Consider the following 18,285-nt stretch of genomic DNA (forward strand, 5'->3'; position numbering starts at 1 on the left):
TGTGGCCCGTGTCATTGGCTGGACAGTGACAGCCCTGAACATAGGAGCTGGTGGTGCTGGACTTCCCATAAAAAAAAATTAAACTTCAGAGGAGAAAGATACGCAGGAAGTTCTGAGGCAGAGAGAAAAGGCCTCACGCGTTTCGGGCGTTCGTTCTAGACATGTTCATTACATGCCAAAGCCTGGGGATGGCACATATGGAATTTAAAAGACGCCATCTGCCGTGCGAGGTTCCACATTATAAACTTAACCCTTCAGCTCCGCAGCACCTGCTGCTCCGGAGTTCTCCTCTTCGGGATGAAAAGAAGGGGGAGGGGCTACACATGAACTAAACAGGGTGGGCAGGATGGAGGGGGTGCTCAATAAGACATTTGCTAAGCCCAGCATTACAACCGGTACATTTTCTCCAGGAAAAAAAAACCAAAAAACAAAAAAATCTCCTGTTCTATTTATTCTTAAAACAAACACTGCACACACTGTGGCTATCATCAGGAAAGAGTCCAAACCAAGCCGACAGCAGCCACAGCCCTCTCTGTGATGTTCCCGTCGTCTAAAGTCCCTGGGCACTTTGAAGGCAAAAGCAGAGGTTTTTAGGAATCATTCAAATCTGTGAAATGAAAAGTAGAGTAACTCCTCTAATAAGGAAGGGTTTCTTTAAAAAAAAAAGGAAGAAAGAAAGAAAAAGAAAAAAGTCCTTAAGGCAGAAGGAAACAAGAGTGTGTAGCCCGAATCAAAGACATCTCCTGCTTAAATGCTGCCAGGCCACCGTGACAGGCATTAAAAAGAAGAAAAGTGACAGAGCCTTGAACATGCCTACGTTTCCTTACTCGCGGGGCTGACACGTTTTTGTCTCTAAAGCACATTTAACAAATGCAACACGGCTCATTCGGGGCTGATGTGAGTTCACAAAATAGTTTTATTAGATGTGAGAAAGCATACAGCAGTCCAGGTAGGAAACATCCACAATGCACATGTCACACGGTCCTGCCGCGGGAGGTCATGGCCAGCAGCGTGCTCCCCGCTCCCCGCTCCATCTGCACAGCAAGTCCACGGCTTACCCACCAGGAAACGCCGTCAACGCTGCACAGAAATTCCCTCGACATGCCCCGCGTGGACCAGCATCTCGCGAGGGTGACCAGGAGGTGTCGCACAGTCCTGCTGGTGACAGAGGAGCGTGACCCAGAGCACGGAGGGAGGGCTCGCGTTCGTCAAAAGAGATACTGGCAGCTCTGGGATGCTTGACACGCCCAGAGAGCAGGGTCTCCTGTTTTTTTCCAAAAGAAGTGTCTTACCGGAGAGCGATCATGAGGCACTAGTTGTTAGGATACCATTAACATTTAGACTTTTAAAAAAGCGATTCTAAATGCAGATGAAAGCGCTACAGAAGCAGCCGTGGTCTGTCCTGGTGAGAGGAGGGGCGGATGCGCCCTCTGTCCACGGGGGCGGCTGCCGGGCGCGGGAGCGAGGAGACCCGCCGTCCGCACTGCACACGCAGCCAGGACAGCCCCTGTCTGGCTCAGAAAAGCTCTCTGACACGTGGGCTGAGAGAAGACACGAGAGGGCCGGTTATTTTACAGAAGTAGAAAGTGGCATGTGCTCTGTATTACCACTAAGATGATACAGTTCGAGCTGGCTTCTTACGCTGGCTTTTGAAAAGGTATTTACAGAACTGCAGGTCTCGGCCGCTTAAAAGGTTCTGAATACAGTGGTAGCTACGCTTTCTGAAGTTTCTCGCAATGTCTAGGGGACAAACGTTCCCAGCATCTGTCAGCTCTCACCTCGTCTTTGCTTATGCCGTGGGTTTTACGGAACCGGCACAAGGTCCCGCTATCGGTGTCGGCCGTGCTGCTGGGAGTGACACACGGGCACTGAGGCTCTCAGAGAGCCCGGTGTTTGTTCCCTTGGCTTATAAAGTGCTAGTTAAGGGGACAAAAATGTGATTGGGAGGTCTCAGATAACTCATTCGTGTGTCCTGTTAAAATATGATAAATATAGATTTATTATAATAAGTTAAAAATATCCATATAGTACAATAAATAAATAAAACCAATATCCACAAAGCATCTCTCAGTTCTGAAAAAACAACAACAACAACAAAAAAGAACAATCGCAGCCGCACTCTAAGGCTCAATTATTTTGGAGGAATCATTGAGGAAGGCAGGCACCTACCTTCACGCTAGGAGAGCTGTGCTCCGACCCCGTTAGCACCTGTTAGCACACGGCCCACTCAACCCTCCTCACTGCCTTCCCAGAAAGGTTTGATTGTTAAGTGAAGCAGCTCACTGTGGATTCCTTGCCTTATTTTTGAGTCCTAGGATAAAGAATCTGTTTCTAAAAAGAAGTTTGGAGCCAAAGACACATCCCTGGTGAGCCCTCGCCTCAACATGTGTGGCTCTTTGATTCGCCGGGAAGAACACAGAAAACACACCGGGATGTATGTTTAAACAGAGTTAGTTGTGTTGGAGAAAAAGCAGCAGAGGAAGGCTCTCCTGACACCCCGAGTCTCACAGCAAGCCCCAGAGACCCCCTCTCGCTTTGGGGGTGAGCATGGCTGGCAGGAGTCCCCTCGGAGTTCAGGTTGGGTGCTGTCCATTTTGTGTGATGGGCTGGATCTTTCCTAGGGAGACATCCGTGTCATAGTCCAAGATGACAGACAGGGCCGGGGACAGCCGCTCCGGGGGCTTGGCTGTTCCGCCCGCCTCCTCCTTCTTCGGGTCCTCGGAGGCGCCCACGGCGTGTGGGATCAGGTACACCAGGTGGCAGTCCTTGGAGATGGAGCCTCGCGGCTCGTTCTGGCTGGAGAAGACTGCGCCCCCGTTGTTGTTGATGCTCACCGTCTCTATGGCGTTATTGGTCGCAGGGCAGAGTCTGTAGCATCCCAGGAGGGTTGAAAATGCCTTCCGGAAATCAGCATTAAAGGCGTAAATGATGGGGTTCAAGGAGGAATTTGCCCACCCAAACCACACGAACACGTCGAAGGTGATGGCGTCGATGCAGAAGGGCTGGGTCTCCCCGGTCCCGCAGAAGGGCGCCATGCAGTTCAGGATGAAGAAGGGCAGCCAGCAGCACACAAACACCCCCATGATCACCGACAGCGTCTTCAGAACCTTCGTCTCCCTCTTGAAGGACATCTTGAAGGAGCTCTCGGGCTGCGCACACTCCACGGGCTTCCCGTTGCCCGTCGTGGTCTGGCAGTTCTTGGCGTGGACCGCCGCCCTCTCCAAGGCCGAGATGCGCCGGATTTGCTTCTGGGCGATCCTGTAGATCCTGGTGTAGGTGACAATCATGATGGCCACAGGGATGTAGAAGCTTATCAGGGAGGAGGAAATGGCATAGGTCCTGCTCAGGCTGGAGTCACAGTTGTCTATGGTCTCACCCGGGGACGTGGCGTTGCCCTCGGAGAGACCGGTGGGCTTCGCCTTGTGCCAGCTGAGCTGCACGGGGATGAAGGAGATGAGCACAGACAAGGTCCACGCCACACTGATCAGAATGAAGGCCGCCTTGGGGGTCATCTTCCTCTCGTAGCGGAAGGGGCTGGAGATGGCCCAGTACCTGTCCACGCTGATCACGCAGAGGTTGAGGATGGACGCCGTGGAGCACATGATGTCGAAGGCCACCCAGATGTTACAGAAGGACCCAAAGGGCCAGAAGCCGGCGATCTCGGCCACGGCTTTCCAGGGCATGACCAGGACGGCCACCAGGAGGTCCGATACGGCCAGGGAGATGACGAAGAAGTTGGTCACCTTAGACCGCAGGTGCCGGAACCTGATGACGGCGGCACAGACCAGCGTGTTCCCCAGGAGGGTGGACAAGATGAGCAGTGACAGGAAACAGGCGGTGAGGACGCGGAAGGAGAAGTCCCTCTGCACCACCAGCCCGGCCCTGTCCATGGTGGAGGCGGTGGAGGTGTTCAGAGTCCTCATCTTCTGGGGAGAGCAGGGGGGCTGGGGGGGACTCTGATGTCCCTCAAGCTCCTAAGCAGGGGTCAGGGGTTAGGGGTCAGGCGGCCCCTTGCTGCCCTGGGTGCAGGACCTCACTGGCGTTCTCTGCGAGGGCTGCACCACGGAGTGGCAGGAGCCTGCCCCCGGCCCCCGAGTCACCCCCTTGGAAGGAGCCGCTTGCTCTCTACGGCTGTCTGCTGACCCCCTCGCTCCAGGTCACTGTCATTGCCACCAGCTGGCCCTTCAATTCCCATGGAAAGCGGTGGCTTTGAGCGGATCCTAGCTTTCCATCCAGAGCCTGGGGGCCTCTCCCGAGCTAGTCAATTACAGTCACATTTCGGGGCTGAGGCACAGCTGAAAATACATGCCTGGCTCCTCCGAACCCCTGGCTCCGCGCAGCTCCCCAAACGCCCTGAAAAGCAGAGAAAGCAAAGATGCCAAGACTTGAGCAGGTCACACCTTTACAGGGCAAGCCCAGTCCGATGCGATGCAACAGCCACCTACCTCGCCTGGGGGAGGTTTGGAGAGCGCAGCTCCAGGACGCCCAGGAGAGGAGCCCCGCATCCCCCGGTCGGGCCCCAGTCGCAGAAATCGCCCAGGGGTTTAGAGCCTGCGCTGCTCCTCTGCCCCAAAGGGCTGGTGATGGGTCAAGGCGGATGAGATCCGGGGGCAGGGCTCTGGGGCGCTTGGCAGCGCCTCGGGAAACGGCATCTCCGGGATTAGTCACTTGGCAGCTTCTCCCCTTTGCTTACTTTCCGCTCCTTCCCCCAGCCAAACGCCAGGTGCCCCTTGGGCGACCTCTGGCCCCTCAGGGCAGGGCCCCGCGCTGCCCCCTGGGGCGCTGGCCACCACCTCCCAGGAGCCCGCGGGAACGCGAGGCAGAGAGCCAGCAGAGTTGGCATCCAGCGGGCTGGCTGGTTCCCCCGGGCACAGCCCACCGCTCCCGCCCGCGGCCCCTCCCCTGCCCTGGGGGCGGGCTTCGCTTGACAGGCAGTGGCGGGCAGCAGCCCCACGTGGTTCCCCAGGATGCGGGCGAAAGGAGTGAGGGGCGCTCAGGTGAGCACTGGACCGCCCCGGGTTACCCCCAACCCCAACCCCAGGGCCCCCAGACCCTCGGACAACACGTGACAGGACCCTCAAGGCGCATCTGGCTGCCAGAACCCAAAGTAAATGCGCGTGGAGGGGACCACAGCTCGCCGACATCGGAGCCCCTTTGGGCTGAGCTCAAGCCCTTCCCCCAGGACCAATGCGAGCGGGGACCCTGCCCGCTCCCCCCCCCCAGCCCCCCCCCCCACACACCAACCCCCTGCGCCCCCGCCCCCGTCAGATCTGCGCTGCCTCCGGAGCCCCCACCCTGGGGAGACGTCCCCGCGGGCTGTACTCACCGCGCCGTCAGGGTTCCGCGCCCCGGCTCACCTGGCCCGCGCGCTCCGTGGCGCCCCGAGTGCGCTCGCTTCACCTCCCGCCCGGGTTGCGCGGATCGCGCGCTTCCAGGGCTGCGGTCCACGCCACCAACCCGGACTGCAGCCCGCGCCCCGCGCCCTCCCGACAGGAGAGCGCCCCAAGCCCAGCGCCACCCGCTCAGCGGGCCCGGGCGCCCTCTGCCGGCGGCTGCGGCTTGCCGAACCCCACTTGGCCCTGCCAGGACAGGCCTCCCGCGGGCTCCAGCATCCAGGGGGACCCACTCCGCCCTGTCCCTGATGCCGGAACCTGCGCAGGGAGACTCCTCTGCTTAAAACACCTTAACAGACGAGGGTGAGAGTTCCTGTTGCTGGCACTGCCTTCATGGAACCTATATATTTCCCCGACCCCTCAGGACCTGCCAGGAGCAGGGGTGACGGGGTGAGAGGCTGCCAGGCTCTCAGAGACCAGAGAAAGTGGCACTTACAGAGCAGCCTTCGTGCCCGGGCACACACCTTCTGCCATTCGCCCCTTAACACAGCCCCTCGGCCCAGCAGAAAGGTTCAGAGGGGCAGGAAGTAGCTGGCTGCCCGCCTGCGTGTGCTTCCCACTGACCTGCCTACCTGGAGCTGCAGCTCTAGCAGAAGCCAGAGACCTAAGTAAGGACCCCGGGCTGAGACGAGGGAAGGGCAAGGGGGGGGGGGGCACAGAGGCCTGGCGGACAAGGGCGCCCCTGCACCTTCCCCAGCTGCCCTGGGCTACGCCTGGAAGGTCAGACGGGCACTAATTGTGCCTAAATGGCACCATCCCTGTGCTTTCTGTGCCTTCCTGGCTGGGGAGGAAGCACGGGGTTTCCTTGTCTCCATCCTCCGCTGGAGGATGTTTCCTCTCTCCTCTCCCAGCGGGGTCTCCTCTGTAAAGCAGAGACAACGTGACAGGGCTGTGATGAGTATTCAGTGGGACGGTGCGTGCAGAGGGCTCCGCACCAAGAGAGGCCTGGCCAGCCCTCCTGGCAGGAACCCGGGGGCCGTGCAGACTGCGCAGCTTCACCTCTGTGAGAACCTTGCACCCCGAAATGAGGCTTCTGCCCATGACCCACTCCCAACTGCACGTGGGCTCAAAGGAAGGGCTGCAGGACCGACACTGACCTCCTGTGCCTGCTCCCAGCTCTGGCCTCGCCGTCACTCAGTGGCACCGCGGGCCCGGAGTCCTGGTCGCAGACACGATTTCTGCCTAAAGAACCACATTCTGGTAGAGCCATAAGCCAGGCGCAGTGTCACACTCCCAGAGCCTCGACGTCACTTTCTCTTTCTCTCCCTTTGACTAACCAGCATGAATCTCTCACGCTCTGGCCCCAGTCACGTGGGCCTGAACGTTGATCTCCCACCTTCGACCTGCGGCACCTGCACTGTTAGCACTGCACCCCCCACAAACGCACAGGGAGGGGCAGTCAGCATTAATGGGGAGGCAGGAAAGGGTGAGAAGAAACCCCCAGAGAACACGCTGCCAAGAGTGAGGTACAGGGGCCGGAGGTCAGGAGGAGGCCAGTCTGAAGGGTAAAATGTCTGTCTAGTGACAGCTGTGACAAGCGCCCTCAGAGTGCCCCCAGAGCCATAACCCTGGCAATGCCCACCGCCCCTCAGATGAAACAAGGACCCCGACCACAGGCAGAGCCCAGCCAGGGGCCCGTCTACATAAAGCCCAGTGGCCACTGGTCTGGTCTCAGGTGCCATCACATTCAGTGAAACACCAGCTGAACAGCCTAAATGTCTTTGACATGGAATTTAAATATGAAGCAAAACCTTGTTGGGAACAAAAGACACTCACAGGGTACGTCTTCGTATCTTCGTTTCTCTCCAGCTCAGCAGCTGCTGCAGAGTCTCTCTTCCTTGGCTTGAAAATTCCCCTAAGTTCTCCCCAAACTAACCCTCACCGGCCCTGTCTTCTCTCAGCTTGTGCACCTGACAGGCACAGGCCATCAGATCGACACGCGTCCGGTGCTCAAGAGGTAGCTCGCACTCACGAGGGAATTTCTGCCCTTTTCGTCTTTACTCAGAGCTCACAGAGGCCCCGGACCCAGGAGGGAGCCCGGGGAGCACCTAAGGGGGCTGCTTCCTGCCACCAGGAAAACCAGCACGCGGGCCAACCTCTCACGGTGCTCAGACAGACACCTGTGCTCCCCCTCGGGCAGGCTGAGGTCACTGAGTTTTGAACACTGTTGCTGAGGGAACGGGGAAGGTACAATGTCGCTTAAATCCCCGTGGTTTGTCACTTGGCACAGAGTGACTTTCAGATGGCCTTACAGTGTGGCTAGAGGTTTGGGGTTCTTCCTGTTTTGTTTGTTTGGTTGTTTGGTTCTTCCTCTGGAAGCCACTGGAACAGAAGGCCTTGGTTTTGTTCTGCAAAAATCACCCTTCCCCCCTCACCCCCCCAAACATAAGGAATGTGAATATAAACGCAAGCAGGTATTAGAATTAGATGCTGCTGGAGTGTAAATCCCAACACAAAAGTGCCTTTGTCTCCCAAATCGGCACGTCTTTAAGCTGCCCTGTGATGTTCGCACTGCAGGGAGGGAAGTTAAAATGATGCTTTTCAACAAATGTTTACTTGAGCTTGTAAAATAAATGAATACAGAAGGTGTGCTCCGTGGGGTGGGGTGGTGGGAGCTTAATCTCATAATAAATAAAGCAACTGCACTGTCGAGTATGACAAATGCCTTTTATTTGGGAGGTTTAGCATTATTAAAGCTGATTTTACACCAAAAACAACAGCTTGTAATGTCTGAGAAAGGTCAGCTTGGCTGACCTTGACTAAGTAATTAGGATGATAATGTTTTAGACCATAAATACAGCTTCTCTGACATCCCCTCTCCCAGGCCGTCTTCCTTCTCCTACCGTTACTATGCAATTCAAACATCAACACTATTAAACATGTAAAGATTGATCTTTACAGGGAATCGAACCCACCACCTTCCCGTGTACAGACGGCGCTCCAACCTACTGAGCCACCCAGCCAGGGCCGTGGCATGTCTTCTATTGTTGCATCTGAACTTGGTTCTTCTCCCTTTTCCTCTTTTTCTGTCTTCTCTAGGCTTAAGATTCCTCTCTGTCTCCTTTATTGCCTTATTTTACATTATTTTGTGTTTTGTTATTTTCATGGTTGCTATGGGGTTCACATCATACATTTGCTAAGACATATAATACAGATATACTGTATATATCTTATATGATGGATAGATATATGATATGTTATATATCAATTTAGGATACAGACATTTCCTATACCTACATCTTATACACCTTCTCCTCAGCCCATCTCAAGGGCTATCATATATCATTTCCTGAAGCGTTAGGGACCCTACAATGCTATTCCTCTGCGTCTTCCCTCCCAATCTTTACGCTGTTGTCATACAGTCCACTTCGACACATGACATAAACCCCACACTGCATTGTGACAATTTTTCTTTAAACAGTCAATTATCCTGGAAAAAGATTTAAATAGTGAGAAGAAATACTAAATACCTACCCAATGGCCAGTACTTTCCTAGGTGCTGGGAATATACCCCTGAACAAAGCCCACCCGCCTGTCCTTACGAGCTTGTATTCCAGTGCTAGCTGAGAAATACCTTTCACACAGCACAATACAGGGGTGCCAGGAGTTTTAATTTTGTTGGGAAGAGAGAGAGAGAGAAAGAGAGAGAGAAAGAGAGAGAGAGAGAGAGAGAGAGAGAGAGAGCTCTCACTAGCAAACTCATAACTAAGCTAAGCTAAGTGAGGGGCTGGTTCTCACAGTGCTTCGCCTGCAGAGCTACAGCGTCGGCCGAAGTGCCTTGTCGAGTCCTCTGTGGGCCTTTTGCAGAAAGCACGCTGCCTGGGGAGGGCTTTGCCAAGAACGGTTGGAGCGGGCTCTCGGGGCTGTAAGTCAATGTTCTGTAGAAACAACGCTGCTCATTTGTCTGCTGGGCCCATGAGACAACTATTATTGAGGCACCAGAGAGTTTCCTTCAATTCACAGAAAGACCCATGAGGCAGGCTGGTTCCCCAGCCTACCTGTGCCATTGGTTAGGTTACAACATAATCATTGTGAATCTAAGTGTGGTTGGAGAAGGTCCCCGAGAGGGGTGACCCCTGGTTGGCCCCTGAGCTGGCCCTGGGCAACCAGAGGCTCCTCACCCCCTCCCCATCCTTGGAATGCATGTCCTGCCCACCATTCCCACCACAGGAGCCAGGTTCAAGGTGTCAGCCCTGAGAGAGCACTGTGCCGTGGAGACCATCTGGATGGAACCCGTGACTGAACCCGCTTGGCACCTCTATTAACCTTCGAGACTCTGGCGGGTGGGGGTTAAGATCTAGTCGCTTCGCAGACCCAAGGTAAGCCTCGTGTGCAGGTTCCCTAGCTTATTAAATCACTCACATTCAAAGTCATACACTCCCACCTGTTCTTCTGCGGTTCATGGAGACATCTGCCCCCTTTTCCTTTGTTCTCACAACTGTTCTAACCCAGGTCTCAACGTCTCTCTCGGTCCTGCTGCCGCCTCCCGAGCATCATCCCAGCACACGCTAGGGGCACGGCTTGTTAAGGCACGGCTATGGGTCTCTGATCTTCAGAAACGCCTTGTAAAGGGGGATTAGCAGAGACGAGCAGCATTTTAATTGCTCCCTCTGTGTTCCTACCTGAGGCATTGTAGCAAACGTTATACGCTGCTATCCCTTCCTTTAAACTGATTACTGCCTTATATATATATTTTTTACTAGGTCTTGGATTTCTTTAGTCATCACTCCATTGGATTCAATCCCAGCAAAAGGAATTGTAGCTGCATCCTGGCAAAGGAACCACCACCCTCCCCTCCCCCCAAGTTCAAGCAAAGGAACAAAAAAAGCTGGTGCGGCTGAATTGGAGCACAACCTTTTGAGGGAAAAGTTTAGATAACGTTGGAGACAGGAAACATTTACCAGAATAAACTCAGTTCTCCGTTTAGAAACCATGCAAGGGACCTCGGCGTCCATGAAGGTCTCTTTAAAGATGCGGGGGCTCAGGATCCCCCCAGGGGAATGTACCGAAACCTCCGAAAGGCCCCTCATAGAGATTGGCCGCCACAGGGGGCGCTGTTCAGGCCGGCCTCCATCATTTGGGGAAGGTTTCTAAAACTGCCATTTCCTCCGCTTCCCTGAGGGGGAGGCTCAAACTCCTCACTGCGTCTCTTCCCGCTTGGTGTCACAGGTAAGTAACTGAATGAATCTGGTAGCCTTCTCACGCTCAGACCGCGGCTGCTCATTGTTATGGTCTGTCCCTGGCTGCGGTGGACGCTGCGATTTTGTTCACCTGCCCATCACGGCCTCAGCTCCCCTGACCACACAGGTGAACGCAGACCCACATGCCCGGTGAGACGGTCACTCGGGCATCTGACATGTGAGTGGAGACGCAGAGGGGCAAAGGGGAGACCGGAGTTTCTTTCCCACGGATGTCGGGAAATCTGCATATTCACATGCACAAGAATACAGTGGGACTCTTACGTGATGCCATATATAAAAGTTAATTCAAAAATGGACCAAGACCTAAGCCCATAAAACTCTTAGGAGAAACTAGAGCAGTCCAGCTTCATGACAGTGGACCGGCGATCGTTTCCTGGGTGGGACACCAAAAGCACAGGCAACAAAAGGAAAAATAGGTAAATCTGACGTCAAAATGTAAAATGTGGGGTCAAGGCAACCCACAGAATGGGAGCAAACGTTTGCAAGTCATATCTCTGACAAGGAATTAAATCTAGACTCTATAAAGAACTCCCACAGCTCAAAAACCACAGTTAAAACGATGGACAAATGACTTGGACGTTTCTCCAAGGAAGACATACAAGCGGCCAGTGAGCACATGAAAAGAAGCCCATCCTAATCTTTAGGAAAATGTACATCAGACCACATTCTCCTTACAAGCAAGTCATCGTCTGGCCTAAGCTGCCAGGGTAGGCCTCTTCTGGTCAGAGGACAGGGACTGAGCGCTGCCCGGAGCCAGGGCAGCCGTTGGCGAGAGGCGGCGCCCTGTGCACCCTGAGGCGCGGACAGCTGCCGCTGCGGAGAGGTTACGCACCGGTTTCCACCTGTGCCTGACGTGTCATCCAGGGTCACCCTGGACCTCAGGCCGCTCACACTGACGTTTTCTCATGTTTTTGTGTTGGTTTCTTTCGAGTGTTCTTTCCCGCCCTCCATCTCCCTAGGTGACTTGCACCACAGTCCATGTACCAGAAAAGCTACCAACCTGAACTGCCTAATTCTCGGACGTGACATTGGGTGGTGGTGTGGGGGAACAGACTTGCCATTCCAACAGAATCTTTGGGATTCTGACTATTTTAGCTGGTTATTTTAAAACAAAACAAAAACAAATGTTTCCAGAAGAACCTTTGACCTCCCCACTAGCTGCCTAAAAGGAATTTGGTTAGAGGAAGGGAGCTGCCACCATAGCTACCTACAGTTTAACATGGACGAGGCGTGATGGACAGGAGGGACCGAGCAAGGCCCGTTGGACCAAAGTCCTCTCTGTGTCCCGGTGGTAAAGACGGCCCAGAACACATTTATGTACCAATCGTGCTTCCCTATGGCCACGCATTGCCTTCCCGCCTCTGACGCCCCAAACCACTTCTCTTCTGCTCAAGATGACACGCGGGTCCCGCCTTCCCCATCGGTCCTGGGGCCCCCGTTCTATGGAACCCCACGTGCGGATGCCTGTTGCATTGGGCCGTTTTCTCCTGGTGGCCTGTCTTACGTTGTTTTGATTACTGGTCAATCCAGGAGAACTTCCTAGGGGAGGAGGACACTGACTTTTCCTTCCCCACCACACAAGCCATCAGCCACCCTCAGAGAGATGGAGGCCCAGCGAGGGGCGTGATTTGTCCAAAGCCACACCATGACTAAGAAGGGGGCACACGAGTCTCTCAAGGCCTGCCTGACTCCGAGCTGCCTCTCTGTGTGCTTGGGGGTGCGGGGGGGGGGGGGGGTGCGCTCTGCATCTGGGAGATCACTGCTGCACCAGCCACAGGGCTGGCTCTCCACACCTCCATTCAGGTGGGGCTGGGACCCACCAGTACAGATTTCTCTAATGACTTAAAGGCATGACAGACACCTTCGCAAACCGAAGCAAGGCAGCCTGCATATTGTCGCTGTCATCCTTTACCAGCCAGATTGAGCGGGTTAATTAGGGTCCAGGAGACGCAGTGGCAGGGGTCACTGAAGTCCACTCGAGGTAAATGACCGGAAAGCACAGCCCAGGCCAGCGCGGGGCTTCGGAGGGAAGCCAGAAGAGAAACGCTGTATTTGCTGCAACACAGCCACGGTCATGTTGGTGCCGTGGGTGCTGAAATGAAGCACGCCAAAACAATGGCAGCTACTGAGGCAGAGTGGGAAGGAAACAGACGTTTGTTTTACTGCCATCTAGGGGCCGACTCTGGCAGAAGCTTTCTGCGCCTCATTTTAACTGAAGAAACTGAAGCTCGGACAATCGGCGGATGAAATGGGGGGTCAGGGTGTTCTTGGCTCAGAGAAGGGGACAAGGGACTTGAAAGGCCACAAGACGTCCACAGCCCACAGCCCACAGCCCATCCGACAGGGTCTCCTCTGGGGACCAGGCGTTCCTTTAACGGGAGCTTTAACCTGAGGACTGTGAGACAGGTGTCAGACACGGGCTGACAACGCTCCTTCCCTGCCTTGGCTCAGGTCTCTGCTCCACTGTCCCCTCCCCCGAGAAGCCCTCCTTGAGCATCCTTCTCAACACCGCCGGCCCCACGCTTACCCGCTCTGTGCACTCTCCCAGCTCTCCTCGTTCCCCCAAACCCCGGTGCACGCGCTTAGTGCCGTCTGCCCGGGAACGGAAGCTCCAAGCGGGGCCTGGGTCACTCCCCGCGCCCGTCCGAGCCGGCACAGGCAGCGGCTGGGTCAATGGATGGCGGTGGAATGAACGGACGGGAGCCGAGCAGGGAGCAGGTGTCGCATGCTTCACAGAAGAGTTCAAGGAACGGAACGGCGAGGGCTTAGCCAGAGCAAGGAGCAGTGGGAAGTGTGACTTCTCCCTTCTGTCTGCCCACGGTGCTCAGTTCCTTAAACCCGCAGCGTGGGGCTCGGCGTTCTCAGAAGCAGGACACTGTTTAGCCCCCGGGACGGTTTCAGACAGAGCCGGCTCCCGGGGGCGTGGGGCAGCTTTATTTTCACACCCAGGGCCGGCTCGGGGTGCACACACGCGCTGTGTGTGGGGCACGGGGTTTCCACTCCCCAGCAAGCCTGCTTTAAGGATCTGCATTTCTGAGCATGAGAGTCGAAGGCCTGTCCCACCTGCTGCCACAGCCCAGCCCCACGGGTGGGCAGGGGGCAGGTCCGCTCTGCAGAGACAGGGCCCTGTCCCTGAAGCCAGACCCTCAGAGATGTTCTCGTGAGAAGTGTCTTTCAGGAGGTAACACAGGCCTCCTCACGGCGCTCAGGAGGCCACCAGCCCAGCCCATCAGCCTGGTCCGGAGGCTGAGCAGGCCCAGGCAGCAGCGCTGTGACCTAAACTGACGGCGAAAGCGCAGCGGAAGCCAGGCTCACGCAGCTGGGCGGCGGAGGGGCTGCGTTCACCAGCCGAGCCGTGGGGAAGCTGGGGCCCCTGGGTAAGGAGGAGCCGGCGGGAACGAGGCAGACTCACCCGGGACGATGACAGACCACCAGCCTCTCTCTCTGTTCCCCGTCCACCCTCCCACATTCCAAATGTCAGCCGGCTCAGTCTGAGCCCCCGATCAGACCCCAGCACAGGGGCTGACACACAGGCCTACGCCCCGCTCACCGCCCCTCCCACCACCCACCGCCCTTGTGTGGGAGACTAAGTGAGTGTTGTCTGTCTCGGCCTTGGCTGGCCTGGTAAACAGATGCCTTTTCCTCTTCGCAGTCCTGCTGCCTCCGGCCTGTGGCTTCTCGGTCAGAGGCAGGCTTTGGACCCGCCGTCTCTGCTCAGTGTGACCATGACCCCCCCGCCCCTGCCCCTGCCTCGGGAACTGCCCGTGGTTGCGAGGGGAACAGAGCTCGCCACCCGTGGTTGCACACCTTTTTGGAGGATGCTGATTATGGTAAGCATGTTAGTTCTAAGAAACAAAAGCCTCGGGGGAAAACATAACCTTTAAACTCCCCGGAACTGCCTAACAGAATCCGGGAGAGACTATATTTCAGTATGAACTCCGAGTGACGGCCAGGGAGGAACCCGGAAGGCCCATGGCACGCTGTCCCCTGGTGAACGGCCTGACTTCCTCCTCCCCAGTCCAAAATGACCCCAGGACTCCCGTGACCTTCCTGTTTTCGGAGGTTTCGCGCTTGTGTGAATTCCCCATGCCCACATAATAAAACCGGGCCTTCTCCTGTCCATCTGCTGTCTGTCCCCGCCGTCTTCAACCAGCCGGGAGAGCTTAACTGATGTTTCTTGCCCTGCAGGGGCCCGTTTGTCACTCTGCTTTGCTGGCCTCTGGCTTTGCCCCTGGCTCTTGAAAGAAAATGTATTGCCCTAGGCGATTTGGCTCAGTAGATAGAGCGTCGGTCCCGGTTAGATTCCCGTCAAAGGCATATCCCTTGGTTGCAGGCCCTGGCCCGGGCCCTGGTGGGGTCTCGTGCAAGAGGCAACCAATCAATGTGTTTCTCTCACATCCGTGTTTCTGTCTGTCTTTCCCTCTCACTTCCACTCTCTCTAAAAATCAATGGAAAAATATCCTTGGATGAGGATAAACAACACAAAAAAAATGTATTAAAAATCTAGGTGGGAGAATGCTGGGAAACTTGGGGGCGAGTGCCTGATAAGTAGCTTTGCTAAAATAACCTAGAACGTAAAGTTTTCATTTCAATGTTACTTTTGAAAAAAGCCATTGATTCTTACAGAATTCCTGTTCCCCTTGCGGTGTGCTCAGCAAGCTCTTGCTTCACCTCACTGACTTTTATGATGCTCAGAAATGCCCCCATTTTGCTGACTTGCGCTGTGTTTTTGCCATGCCCTGCACGGCTCAAAGTCCATTTCAGAATACAAGGATTATGCAACCTGTGTCCGTGCAAGCCTAGCAAGAATTCCCCAGCACTCGACTTCCTTGCTAACTAAGCTGGAAAACACCATTTCAGCTGCCGTGGAAGGGATTTCTGAAAGTCGTTTATTTAAAACAATGGCAGGAGCGCATGCAAACACTTGCTCTTTATTCTAAAAACCTCAGCTCATGAGTTCTTCCTTCGTCTGCCTCCCTTTCCCACTTGTTCAAATGTAGTTGCATTCAGCAAACATTCCGCCACCTCTGTCACCACCACCCCCCTCCCAGTGAGTCAGGGATAGAAATCCAATTCCAACGTGCTTATGACTTTGTTAAGTGTGTGTGGTTGGATTTATTAGCTCCCATCACGGGAAGCCCAGGAGGCAAATCTAGCTTCGGGATTGGCTGAGGCCAGGGTCTGAAATGACGCCATCTGAATGATATGCCTCTTGCATCTCTCTGCTTAGTTTCACTTCTACAGACTGGAGACGGCGGAGAGAGCAGCCTGACAGCCTCTGGCCCACATTCTCCAGGTTCAGCAGCCCTTGACTGGGGAGGCAGGGAGAAGGGGGCTGAGGACGGCTCCTTCCCAGAGTCTACATAGAAATTCGGGGCAGGACTCTGCTTGGCCAGGCGTGGGTCACTGACCACCAGAAGATACAGTCACATGATTGACAATCTGACCAGGACCAAACGAAGTGAGAGAAGGGAGCTCCCCAAAAGGAAACAGGTGCTGAAAAAGCAAGCAAACAAATAAAAACAAACATACACACAGGACAGAATTTTTGAAAAATGATGTCCCCAATTTTCCACCTGTCTGTATATTTACACCTATTTACACTGTCAGTCGGCAGCTCCTCCCATCAAAGAGATCGAGTCCATCTCTCCCCGAAGCAGGGCTGGTTTGTGACTTGGTTTGAACAACAGGATGAAGCAGAGGTGAAGTTCTCCCTCCTTCTTTCCCTCCCTCCCTCTCCCCTGCCTTTGCCCGTGAACATGCCCAGGGTTTACTGGAGGAATAAGACGGGGAATAGAGCCAAATCAGTTGTCTTAGCTGAGGCCCCCGACATGTGAGAGTCCTGCCAAGATCAGTACAGCCACTGAGAGCCCACAGCTGACCATGGGCATGTGAGTAACCCCGAGGGCCCAGTTCAGACGGCCAGAATCCGCCAGCCAACCCATAGACTCCGGAGCAAACTGAATGTGGATTGGTGCATACCCCTGAGGTCTTAGGGTTGTGCTGTAGGAGTTCTGTGCTAACTGATACACTGTGCCTGCTATCTCTCTCTTGCATCCCCTTTCTGCAGGCAAAGCTAGTCAATCCCTCCTCTCTCATAGCAGTTAGCTGTACAGCCCACATTATGCTGCTGCAGTTTTCATATTGCATTGTAACCATTGATTGTAACTACCTGTCCACATGTCTATCACCTCACCGATAAGCTCTTTCAGGGTGGAACTTTTTAAAAAATATCTTTTTGAGCCCAACGTTTGGCATCGAGTGTGATAAAGAACAGGAACTGGCTAAGCAGTCACAGGAGTTCTGAGGATGCGGAGTGTCACCAAAAAAAAATATCCGAACCCATGCTGAGTGCCTGGATTGTCAGCCAGGTTGGATATCTTGTGTAACGGGGCCACTGGGTCTTCCTTCTCTGTGAGCTGCATGTATTCATGTTTTTCTATGTTTTTCTATTGGGTTGTTTCTCTTTCTCCTTACTATTTTGTGAACGCTTCTCTATTTCTGGAGATCTATTCTTTGCTAGATCCATGGGTTGAAAATATTTCCTCCTCGTCTGGGAACTCTTTCACTTCTATTATGGTGTCATGATGAGTGTGAATTTTTTTAGTTTAATGAGGCTTTTCCATCTTTCCTTTACATACTGTACTTTTTGTGTTTAAATTAAGAATGCCTCCTTATCTCGGGGTCATAAGATACCCTCTTAAACGTCTGCTAAAACCTTATGAGGTTTGTTTTACATATGTGGGTCTTTAATCAGCCTGGAGTTGCGTGCGTACACAGGGACACATTCCCACAGATGGTAGAAGGTGGAGATGCTCCGCTATCATTTAACGAGGGAATAACCTTCGCCCCCTGGAATGCGGCGCCAGCAGGTTCTGTCAGGCAGGTCCGCGCCTGGGGCTCCAGTGCACCCAGCGAGAGGCTGGTCCCGGCACGAACACACCGCCTCTCTGTTCACGGGGTGAGTCACTCTACTCTGCGCTTTTCCTGCAAAACCGTTCGGGCTATTGCTGGCTCGTTATTTTTCCATATACGTTTCCCAGCCACTCTGTCACGTTATACATACTAGAAGATGTCAGAATTTTGCTTGGAGTTGCACTGCATGTACAGGTTAATTTGGGGGAAATTTACGACTTTGAAAATGAAATCGGACTATCCATGAACATGATGTAATTCACCATTTATTAGATTTCATCAGCCTCCAAAATAGACCAGAACCCAGTAATTCCTGCCACCTCCCGTTACCCACCTGGTCCAAGCCACCAAGGTCCCTCCCTACGGCCTCTGCCTGCCTCCACCACCCCGCCTGTTTCCACAGGCAACTAGAGGGAGTCTTTCTAAGACAGAAAGCAGGTCGTGGCACGGGTCCCACCTAAAATCGCCTTGGAGCACCAGGGATGCCAAACGCCACATCTGGGGAAACGCTGGTTTAAATGAATAAATGAGTGGGTGAGGGACAATATGGATGCTGACCCTACGCAAGACCCTGGGAATGGAGACATTTAAGTGGGGGTGGTCCCTTGGGAAACCAAAATAAGAAACGTGGCATTAGCCTGAGCGGAGCCCCACCCCACCGTGAGGATGAACTTGGGAGATGGTGACGGAGACAGCGAGACCCAAAGGAGCCAGAAGCTAAAACGCGGCACCGGCGTGGCGCGGGCGGGCGGGGCGACACCGGTGACTCAGGGGGC

The 18,285-nt window shown here is 54.4% G+C and overlaps 1 protein-coding gene across 1 annotated transcript; it reads right to left on the minus strand.

Moving 5' to 3' along the window:
* Nucleotides 1-893: 893 nt before the first annotated feature.
* On the minus strand, nucleotides 894-3,923 carry DRD1 (dopamine receptor D1; the record flags this gene model as incomplete). The annotated part of the gene is made up of 2 exons (XM_081090664.1): nucleotides 894-1,541; nucleotides 2,170-3,923. The coding sequence occupies one exon, from the start codon at nucleotides 3,921-3,923 to the stop codon at nucleotides 2,574-2,576; it is 1,350 nt and encodes a 449-aa protein (XP_080946790.1). The 3' UTR covers nucleotides 894-1,541; nucleotides 2,170-2,573.
* Nucleotides 3,924-18,285: the final 14,362 nt, after the last annotated feature.

This window comes from Myotis nattereri, assembly GCF_964212035.1.
Source record: "Myotis nattereri genome assembly, chromosome: 5".
In the NCBI taxonomy this organism is placed as follows: Eukaryota; Metazoa; Chordata; class Mammalia; order Chiroptera; family Vespertilionidae; genus Myotis; species Myotis nattereri.